We start from the raw sequence: 11856 nt of genomic DNA on the forward strand, positions 1-11856 counted from the left end.
TTGACGTAACCTGTAGATACGTTTATCTACAGCCTACGTCAGTCTCATACATTCGTTGTCTATTCTATTGAACGCTACGCTAACAGAAAGCCACTTGACTAGGGGGGCAGTAGTTCCAGAGATTAGTTTCTCAAACAAACAAACTCTTCAGCTTTATAATATTGGTATAACATGACGTTTCATTTCATACCGTTTCTATATTGAATGTTTATTTCGGACTTCCCGTATATTACATTCTAAAGTTATTATTATTAATATTCGGTAACTATATGTTATATTACATTAAATTAAATTATTTTATTTTATTAATTAATACCTTAGATTAAGGATTGGTCTCCGCGCGCGCGCTACGACTAGATGCCGCCGGCGTACTTGAAAAATGCGGCAACTAATAGTACGCCGAACTCGGCGTACCCAAGCCAGTCGTGTCACAATCATTGTGTGGAGAGGGCGAACCGATAGTTTATAAAGATTTTGAACAAAATCTGAAGTAAAATGCCTACTTATTTGTGCCATAAAACTATTTAAAAATAATACAACAAAAAATAAGAAAGACACTGGGATCACGTACCATCACTAAGTATCGTATTATTCGAAATTTCTCCTTTACTTCGAAATTTTTTTCTACGAAAATACGACGCCATTCAGTGCTGCCGTACTGCATATCCAAAAAAATACACGTGGTTGAGGAAATCATTTAGCAATAATTTGAACTTTTTTTTCAATACTATTACTAATACATATACATATAAAAGAGTATAATAACAATAATTTATTTCTGTTTAACCATGTTTAACTGACTCATACGACGACGACATACGACGCTTTTTTACTTTTAAACAACCTTTGTGACTATAGTATAGTAGCGTGGCAAGTGGATTTGAGTCATGCGACTCAAATCGTTCATGGATTCGATTCCCGGCCAGGTCAGGATGAAAAAAAATATTTTTCAAACTTCTTTCCAAGATGGCAGATTTCCCATTTATGAGGTAAAATTTATGTAGCTGGCAGCCCAATTCTTCACACACACTAGCGTCTTTACAAATTGCCTAACACACACTACAGAAATGAGTTGCCGCACTCACAGAGCTATTGTTTTTAGGTGGGGCGGTATCTAGTCGTAGCGCGCGCGCGGAGACTAATCCTTAATCTAAGATTAATACATTATACACTTTATTTACAATATTTTTCGCATTGAGAATCAAAACTCATAAACTAACATTTGTGATTTTTAACTCTATAAGGTTTAAGTTCACACTATATTTTAATAATTTCCCAAAATTTATCTATTCTAAGTTTCTCCACATTGAGTTCAAAATAATAAAAAATCATTCAATTTTAGATTATTTAATCAACAATACTAGTTACCCTTAAATACATGAAATAATATTTTTGAAGTGAAACTTCTTTAGGCGCGTTGAGAGTAAAATTTCAAGGTCGCGTCATGGCAATACCGTCACGGAGAAAGGCGACGATTTTGGTATCTTCGAATCTTGCCAAAGAAGTTTCACTTCTGACACCAGTGCTCGGCACACATGCAAATTTTTATTAACTAAATCAGTTTTTGTTATTTCACTGTTACTTTGGCACTGTTTACTCTTTTTTTTGTTTTCAAAAAGTCTAATTGAGTAAATTAATGCTTTAGTTTGAGTTAAAGTAATCACTATAATATTAATATATATAAATCTCGTGTCACAATGTTTGTCCTCAATGGACTCCTAAACCACTTAACCGATTATAATAAAATTCGCACACCATGTGCAGTTCGATCCAACTTGAGAGATAGGATAGATACATGTAGGTACCACGGGCGAAGCCCGGGCGGACCGCTAGTTATATTACAAATATTGTTATTTCACTAATATTTCACTGTATATTTATACTGTCTCAATACTAACAAGTCTTTCTTCTTTTCAATTCACTTCACAGACATAATTTTGAATCTTTCCCTCGAATCTTTTACCTTTTTCTTCGATTATATCTGTCTTCTCTAAAAAAAAAGACGTGTGTCACTCGGGGATTGCCGCGGTAAAGCTATTGCATGCTATGCCTTTAAGCCACACCTCCGCCAGTCGGAGTGGGGAGCGTGAGGTTTTTTCGTTACGGAATTTCTCGATTCGGTCCCCGCGCTCAAGGCCCGCGATAGAAGCTATGCAATAGCTTAAAAATTATTTCTCCATTTGGTTGGGAGAGAAGTTAAAACACTTTTACCCTCCCCGTTACCTTCCCTGTCAATCTTTGTCTTTCTCTGACGATCTTTTCCTTTCGTTCTAATGTTTTATCTTGCTCTATCAATCTATCAATTCTATCTTTCCCTTGCAATCTTTTTCCTTCTCTTACTGTCTTTTCCTTACGTTCTAATATTTTATCTTTTGCTTGAAATCTTTTCCTTTCCCTTACAATCTTTTCTTTAGGTTCCAATCTTTTATCTTTCGCTTGCAATCTTTTTCCTTTTCTAACAATCGTTTCCTTACATCCCAATCTGTTATCTTTCCCTTGCAATCTTTTTCTGATCTTCCATCTCCGAATCTTTTCTCTTTCCTAACTCCATCCCGGCGGTACGTAATCCCCATCCTCGACCTTGTCATCCTGATGAGCACTCACCAAATGCCTTTTCAGAGCCCCTTTCCATTTGGTACTATATAAACAATGGTTACATTTAAACGTATTGCCACATATCTTCAAATGTTCCAACACTGTTTCTTTTGCGTTGGTAAAAAAGCCACATTTTTCACACTCAAAAGCACTTTTCGCCTCATGCGTACTCATGTGGTACACTAAACTCATGTTATGTTTCGCCCTATAGTTACAAAGTGGGCATTTGTATTTTTTTTCTTTGTTTTTCTTTTCTTTCGCGTGTTTGTCTTTATGTCTGGAAAGGAGAAGTTTACTAGATGTAGTGTAACTGCAGTTTTCACAGCAGTGCAAAACGTTCGAGTGTGAGGTTATGTGGTACTCGTAATCGGCTCTATCGTTTGTGGTGAATTTGCAATGGTAGCACTCGTATTTGCAGAAACTCATGATTTTGCTGAGTGCTTTGCTTTTTTGGTTCTTTTTGGACTTTTTCTTGGATTTTTTGTGTTTTTTTGCTAGTTTTAGCAGTGGAATGTCGTCTTCGTCTGTCGCGTCTGAAACTTCGATGGTGTCTATTTTTGGCTCTTGGATTATGACGTCATCTTCATCGCTTGATGAGAGTAGGCTGATTGGCAGTTCTTTTCTGGAATAAGGAATTTTGTGTTGATTTTTTGTGAGAAACTACATATAAAATAAAGGCTAGTACACAAGTGGAGCCAGGGTTCCACCTAGTATACGTCAAGGTGATTACTTATGACATTTTAACTTTTTAACCCGTTTTAATTACTTTTTATCGTTTTCCCGAAGAATTTGGCAAATAGCCCAAAAAAAGTAAAACGCCAAATATTTCTGAAACTAAAAATTTCGTTTTTTACTCCAAATGAGCTATACTTTCCCTTTAAAACCTATATCAAGCCTGTATATACTCACTTCTCTCCCAGATCTATGACGTCAGAGCTGGAGTCCAGATCCAGGTCTACCTGCTCGATGCTCAGGTCCAGGTCCTCATGCTCGAAGAGACTAGGGTCCACTTCTACCTGGACGTCTTCCAGCAGCATTAGACAGTCTTCGTCTTTTTCTGAAGTACATATAATACTAACTTTTTAGAGGAAAATTTGTATGGATGGATGTTTTTTAGTATTTTATGTAACTACTGGACCAATTTAGTTGAATTCCTAATATTATAAATGCGAAAGTTTGTAAGGATGGATTGACGTATGAATGTTTTTTAGTCTTTATGTAACTACTGGATGAATTTGGATGAAACTTCACAAGAATATAGGTTTAATATAGACTTGGTTAATTTTACAAGAACATCAGAATAACACATGAGTTTGATATTTAGTTCAATAGCATTCAAATGCTTTACAAATGAGAATTTTATTGAGATGTACCTAGTGAATAAATTTAGCTTTAAGTACTAACTATAATAATATTAACTATAATACACGTGTAACCTAGTTTTGTAGTTACTTAATAAGGCATGTTTTATTTCAAATATACAGTATTCATTCAGCAGTCCTAGAGTTTCAATCCTCTCCCGAGGCACCACCTTACATTATTATAAATACATCACGAGGCGGGATTTGAACAAAAAAAAATTTCGAATCCGGCCTCGTTAGATTTTTTTTCTTTCCTTTAAAAATCTCTCTTTATTTATTATCATCTTCATACCACACCCATTATTAAATATTTTTTTCATATTTTGAAGTGAAACTTCTTGACCGATCAAGAACCCCGAGGTTGGAAAAAAATTAGTGTAACATTTTTTCGTTACGCGTGACATTTTTCCGTTACGCGCCATGTTTTTCTTATCGTAGGGATAAGATTTGACTTATTTCTGTAAAGTTGCATATATAGTAAATTATTTTTTGAAAAATAAGATCATAAAGAAGTTTCACTTCTTACGTGTGTACACTAGTACACGCACACATTTTTTTACAAATCATTCACACTTTTTCATATTTTCACAATTTTTGAAGTGAAACTTCTTTATCGGGGTTGGACAAAAATTTAGTGTAACATTTTTGCGTTACGCCGTACGCGTGACATTTTTGCGTTACGCCGTACGCGTGACATTTTTGCGTTACGCCATACTCGTGACATTTTTAAGGTCATAAAGAAGTTTTACTTCTTACGTGTGTACTCTAGTACACGCATACATTTTTTTTTTTATTTATTTCTCACCATGTCCCTTCCCTGCAGCCACTTCCACATAAGTAGTGCTATCTCGTTCTACATCGATTGCTTCTCTCAAATCTGTTTGTATGTTCGTCTCTCCGTTTATCTGCGAGAGTGGTATCGTTTGTTTTATCTGATAGTTCGTTATTATGTCTTCTATATCTTTGTTTGGCGAGAATTCTACTTGTTGCGGCCTGAAATATTTAAAAAAAATATTAGGTTTCAAATGTTTCAATTTTTTATATGTATACTACATAATATAAAACAAAGTCACTTCCCGCTATCGGTCCGTATGTTGACCTATATGCTTATGTTTAAAACTACGCAATGGATTTTCATGCGATTTTTTTAAACAGTAAACACTGTGAGAGTAAATCAAGAGGAAGGTATATAATTTGTTGAGTTTTAAACAAATTTTTAGCGGGCGGAAAGCTAGTAATAAAAAGAAAGTGGTGTAAAAATATTATGAATGAATAATGTCTGTGTTTGTTAAAAAAATCTTTGTTCATACAATACCTACTCATAATATTTCCACTATCTAAATTTACTTGTCTGTTTAACACATACCTCTTCACACAATTTTGGGGACTTTTTGGCGGTTCAATACTTTCTTCTTCGTCATCTTCATTTGTTTTGTCATCATCTATAACTCTATTATCTTCATTGTCTATGGCATCAGAGCTTTTGGTAACCTTGTCTATGACTTCATTAGTTTTTTTATTATTGGTTTCTTCAGTGTTATCTATGCTAGGTTCGTCTTTATTATCTATGCTTTTACTTGTTTCTTTGTCCGTGGCTTCTTTTTCTTGGCTGTTATTTGTTTTGTCCTAAAATATGAAACGGAGTATTCACGAAGTAAGTAATGTGGTATTCACAATTTATGGATTTTGCCAAATGATACAGCCAACTTTAAAAGTAAAAAAAAACTTTAAATTTTACAGATTTTTTTACACAAAAAATGTAAAAAGCTGACATCATAGTTAAAATTTATTAATAAAAGACTTTTCTTTTAAAAAGTTTTAAAATGACTATGTACTTATATTTAATTTTTTCAAACTACTTTTACTATACTCACATCAAAAACACAAGGCACGACCTTCGGTTTCAGCCGTCTCTTGCCACGCACTATCATATAATTGTCCTCCAGAAAATGCCTACTGCATACCACGGCGTCGTCTGTTAGTTTGAACGAACTGTTGATCGCGTCTAACCATTTCTTGCGTAAGGTCCTGCTTATCGGTAACCTGCAGGGAGTTTAGTTTGAAATTGAGTTGGGAACTGCTTTCCGAATCGGTGGTGGTAAAACTATGTTATGACGATTCAAAAGTGTCTAGAAGTCTTATTAGGGCCGATTTTTCAATGCTTGGATAAAACTTATTCGTCGAATAATGTATAAAACTACCATTTTAAAAACGTATTCTAATTGTCCGTATTTGACAGTTTACGTGACATTTTAATATTATCGTGTAATACTTTATTGGACGGATAAGTTTTATCCAAGCATTGAAAAATCGGCCCTAAAACAAATAAATGTTTGAGTTTGAGTAATATATGTCGTAATATTGGTAATCTGAAGGATGGTTAAGTTTGAGTGAACTGTAGTTAATAATCTGCGCTTTTTAAGCTGAGCAAAGTTAATAAAAATTTAAAACATTTTAAAAATTAAAGATAAAACTCGATTATGAGTTGGGAATTGGGATTCGAACCCGCGTCTTTTGCAACACGAAGCATGCAGTCTTTTTCGTAACGTGGCAGAAATATTTTTAATTCTTTTAAAAAATCTTTTATAAAGCATTTTACTCATACAACTTTAAAAAAAATAAAAAATAAACTACTAACTTGAAATACGTAATATCCTCTTTGGCAGTGAGGCAGCCATCGACGCAGCACTGTTCCACCATTTTTTGTTTTTCAATTTCATATATTAAACCTGCAAATATAAATGCAAGATATGAATTTTTCAGCTACTACTACTCTTATGAAACAAAAAAATTTGTGCGTGTACTAGAGTACACACGTAAGAAGTGAAACTTCTTTATGACCTTATTTTTCAAAAAATAATTTACTATATACAATATTACAGAAATATGTTAGTCTAACACGCTCGTCGCTTCGCTCCTCGCTATATTTACACCGGCCGCTGCTGCAACTCGCTCGCTTCGCTCGCTCGGCTCGTGCGGTAGTTCAGAAATTCGAGTTTTAGAGTTCTACTTATAAAGGATTTCGACTCGACAAACACGTGTTTACGTAGTCATAGATTTATTATCGTATACTCCTTAAATGTTTTCTAAGAAACAATAGTGTACTTACATTGTCGGCAAGTTCTTAAAGTCGGTAACTTATTTTTGTTCGAACAATAGGTAGAGGTATTCTAAGAAACAATAGTGTTCTTACATTATCGGCACGTTCTTAAAGTCGGTAACTTATTTTTGTTCGAACAATAGATGTTTTCTAAGAAACAATAGTGTACTTACATTGTCGGCACGTTCTTAAAGTCGGTAACTTATTTTTGTTCGAACAATAGAGGTAATAAATTCCTAATGATTAAGTTGTAAAGGTTGTACAATAAAACGTTGCTATGTTCGACATACACATCTCAAATTTAATTTTTCGAGTCATAGAGTGAAAATATTTACCAAAATGGCTTGGAGGGACTCGGTGATTATTTCGACTAACAGAGGGTAGAGATTTCAAGTAATGGAGGTTTTGGTGTTTGAAGGGAAGGGAACAAAACATTTTTTCGAGATTTGGAGGTTTTTGACTTATCGAGGTTCGACTCAACGGGGTTCTACCGTATATATAATATGTGCGTCATTAATTTCTGACTGTTTCGAGGTTTGGTGCAAAATAAAATAGTGTGTAAGTAAAATTTGTAAAATTAAATGAACAAATGAAAGAAAATAAATTAATTATACTAAAAAAAGCATAAAATAAAATATTCTATATTAAAAATGTGTATCGATAAAAAAATCCGTAAATATAAAAATCCGTGTAGTTAAATTAAGAGGCAAATATAAAAAGTGAATAAATAAAAATCAATAAAATTAAACAATTGAGTAAAGAATAAAGATATCTATAGGCATATGTATATATTTATACAAGATATATATTTATACAGGGAACTTCTCAACGTGTTATCTATGAAATTATACTTTTACTCAATTGTTTAATTTTATTTACACACTGTTTTATTTTGCACCAAATCTCGAAACAGTCAGAAATTAATGACGCACATAGTACATAATATATACATATTAAGACAGAGGTTAAGCTTAAATAACTTGAAAAATAAATAACATGATCACGCCCACGTGTTGGTGTTTTAAAAAATTCAATCAAAAACTGAGGCTAACTTTAAATATTTTAGAAAAATAAATATGTACCACAATCAACATCAAAAAAATTATACCATAATTCCACCCACGTGTTAGTGTATCTATACATACATATAATAAAATTGAAAAAATTGAAAAATACAATCAAAAAGTGAGGTTAATTTTAAATAACTTAGAAAAATAAATACCATAATTACACCTAAGTATTAGAAAAAGAGATGTAATTACTTACTTTTTTTAGAAATTCACTGGAATTAGAATTAAAATAAACACTTTGATTTTGCTGATCACTTTAATATAATATTATCACGTCACTATAGAGCGTTGGAAATAAATACGAGTGCAATAGAAAAACGGTCAAGTAAAGTGGTAGGACGTACGTTAAAAGTTAAAACGATACGCTATCCCTACTCCGCTGGAGAAAGTATACGTCGAATCACGCGTGGTAGGGATAAGAAAAAGTTGGCGCGTAACGCAAAAATGTCACGAGTACGGCGTAACGCAAAAAATGTCACGCGTACGGCGTAACGCAAAAATGTTACACTAAATTTTTGTCCACCCCCGATAAAGAAGTTTCACTTCAACAAAACTGATTACGATAAAAAATTAGTCTCATAAACACACTCCAAAATTGTCCGAAACCAAACTCTGCTTACGCGTCTGAGGCATAGTTTTCTAATAAGCTTATAAGCGATACGATTTTGAACATTACTGCCAAAAAATAAGTTGCAAATTTCAATGACCCTATTTAATATTACAGATGCGAAAGTTTGTGAGGATGGATGAAAATGTTGCTCTTTCACGAAGAAACTACTCAACAGATTTTGATGAAACTTTTCAATAATATAAGTTATACATCGGAATAACACATGAGCTATAGGTACTTGATTTTGACTTTTTAATACGCGATTGTGATAGGCGATGAAGCATTTCACATAATTTGTTTAACTTTTCGATTATATTTACGTAGGTATCAGTAGGTCTAGGTAGTTAGGTACCGTCTTTCGCTTCAGATAATAAATATTAAAAAATATTTTAAAGAAAAATAGTTTAGCTAATACCGGAATCGGACACAACCTGTCAGTTACAATGCTTACGCTATATAGGTATATCTTAATCATTGAGATAATATTACTATACGTATGGAGGAGACACCACGAACAAAATCTGTGCGCCATTTTTTGCTCTAACTAAGTTTTAAAAATTATTATCCAGTTAGGTTCTTACCGATGAAAGTTATTCCTTTGCACATTTCCGTTTATTTGTATTATTTGTGCAATATCGTAACACACACGAAGGCATGTTTGATGCGTTTCACTTTAAAACCATTAAAAAAAACCGCTCAACATACGTCATGTGGCGTATGTTGAGCGGAACATAAGTGATGTAGCCGGTGTCGTCTCCATATATGTATATCTCAATGATCTTAATACTATTATAAAGGCGAAAGTTTGTATGGATGTTTGTTACTCTTTCACATAAAAACTACTGAACCGATTACAATGAAATTTAGCACACATATAGAGGGTAACTTGGATTAACACATAGGATAGGTTTTATCCCGGAAATCCCACGGGAACGGGAACTATGCGGGTTTTCCTTTGAAAACGCGGGCGAAGCCGCGGGCGGAAATCTAGTACAAACTATTTAGTTTACCTACCTACCTTATTTTAAAAACATTTTTTTTAATGCTTTAAGTTTAAATTGAGGTTTATAACATTTTGTTGAATCTAATTGAACGGATTTTTACGCAAATTTCTCTCAAGTAAAAATCTGCCAATTCTAAAAAGTGAGGTTCCTAATAACTGAATTGTTCCGGAGATACGCATGAACAATTGTACCTACATACATATACAATTGTTACATATCTATTCCTTTTTATTTCATTTTTTAAATAATAAATAGACATAATAAGATCTATGGTCCGGGAGCCAGCAGCAGATTTTATGACCAAGTTCCTCTCAAGCGGTAATTAGTAAAATGCATCAAAGTATAGTATTATGAAGCCTCGTGAACGTCAGCTGGAGCTCGGTTGGGGGGAAGAGCGGTTGTAGCCTCCCGTATCAGCTGACGGTTTTTCCACCAAGATACAGCCAGCTGACATATATATTTATCCACAGTTACATATAAGCTATCATCAGGTAAATTTTTGTTTGAGAGGAAATAACGGAAAATAAATTTTTCTTTAAATTTAACTTTCATGTTCGAGACACCAGCTGACGTATAATACACCATGTTGTAACCAGCTGACTATTTTTTTTCGTTGAGATATTGGGTTAGCTACAATTTGACAAATTTTTAGCTGAGAGGAAATGAATGAATGAATGTATTTTTTTTCCTATGTGCGTGGGAGGCTACAACCGCTCACCCCCCCAACCGAGCGCCAGCTGACGTTCACGAGGCTTTATAATACTATACTCTCATGCGTCCGACGAATTATCTCTTGAGAGGAAATAGTTAACCAAATTTGCACCTGGCTCCCTAACCACTACAAAGTTCGAAATAAAAGAAAAAGGTACCTATTCGAATTCGAAATACATAACAAGAAATTAATTGAGTTTCTAGTTTATTAAATCATTTTTAATATGTAGGTACATAATAGTCCTCATACTATAATATCGACCATTCACTTTCATTATTCAATATAGTTAGGTACGTTATTATAATAATTATAATATTACTAGCGGTCCGCCCCGGCTTCGCCCGTGGTACATATGAAAAATAGATGTTGGCCGATTCTCAGACTTACCCGATATGCACAGAAAATTTCATGAGAATCGGTCCACCCGTTTCGGAGGAGTATGCAGACTAACATTGTGACACGAGAATTTTATATATAAGATAATTAATCGTATAACCGGGAAATCAGAAATGGCTAGACTAACGTTGATAGGATTGCAAAGGGAAAATAGATATTGCGTGAAAAAATTCAAAGTAGGTATTTGAAAAATTATTTATTGAAAAGGAATTTATTGTAGGATTTATTGTATAAAACGCACACGATCTTATTTTGTTTATATTTGCGTACAAAATTCATTAATTAAATCAAATAATTACAATAAAAATATTTTTTAACATTCAAGTAAATAGTTTCATTAGGGACGACTAGACAAACACGCAAAATTTTTTCGTGAATAAACCTCAAAAATATTATATACCTTATTACAAAGCAATAAGGCCTATATTCTAACAGAGAACGACCCTTATACGCATAACTTGTTCAGCGTCCGTATTCCGGAATCGCAATATCGCATTAGCATCGCTTCGAGATCGACCTTATTGCTATGAGCATAAGAGCTATATCGCAAAATCATTTCGCAACATCGCTTTTACATTTACGATACAATTTCCAGAATAATACCATTGTAATTATTGACTACCAATAATTAAGAATATAATTTGAATTTAGAATGCTAAAAGAACGTTCAAATCAAATTTCGCGGCCGAACACGGCTTTAGCGCGCGAAATATTTGTAAACAAACTAGCTGTAAAAATGTATTCAATACTTACAAAGATTTTGAGCGTATACTCTTTATTGTAGTAATTCATCCTGCAAATCTCACTGCCAATTTTTTATTGTCACATTTTATTATATGTGTTTAATATAAATAACTATACTTATTCATAGAAAACAAATTCAATTATTTACAGAGGCTAGTTTTTATTGACTTTTTTGACAGTTCCATATCCATACTCTATAGGGCTGGTTATGAACGCGGAACGCGACTCGATTGCAAACTGTATCGATCATCTTTACCGATTTAC

At 33.6% G+C, this 11856-nt stretch overlaps 1 protein-coding gene across 1 annotated transcript; it reads right to left on the reverse strand.

Annotated features, from left to right (window-relative positions):
* Positions 1–1169: 1169 nt before the first annotated feature.
* LOC149896366 (uncharacterized) lies at positions 1170–11775 on the reverse strand. The gene is made up of 7 exons (XM_090118201.1): positions 11602–11775; positions 6595–6685; positions 5831–5999; positions 5323–5582; positions 4762–4949; positions 3505–3652; positions 1170–3217 (listed from the first exon to the last, which is right to left on the reverse strand). The coding sequence occupies exons 2-7, from the start codon at positions 6654–6656 to the stop codon at positions 2542–2544; spliced, it is 1503 nt and encodes a 500-aa protein (XP_089974327.1). The 5' UTR covers positions 6657–6685; positions 11602–11775; the 3' UTR covers positions 1170–2541.
* Between the last annotated feature and the right edge of the window lie 81 nt (positions 11776–11856).

This window comes from Colias eurytheme, chromosome 29 (assembly GCF_061535395.1).
Source record: "Colias eurytheme isolate Ceu_HAF_F1 chromosome 29, ilColEury1 Martin Lab GWU primary, whole genome shotgun sequence".
NCBI lineage: Eukaryota > Metazoa > Arthropoda > Insecta > Lepidoptera > Pieridae > Colias > Colias eurytheme.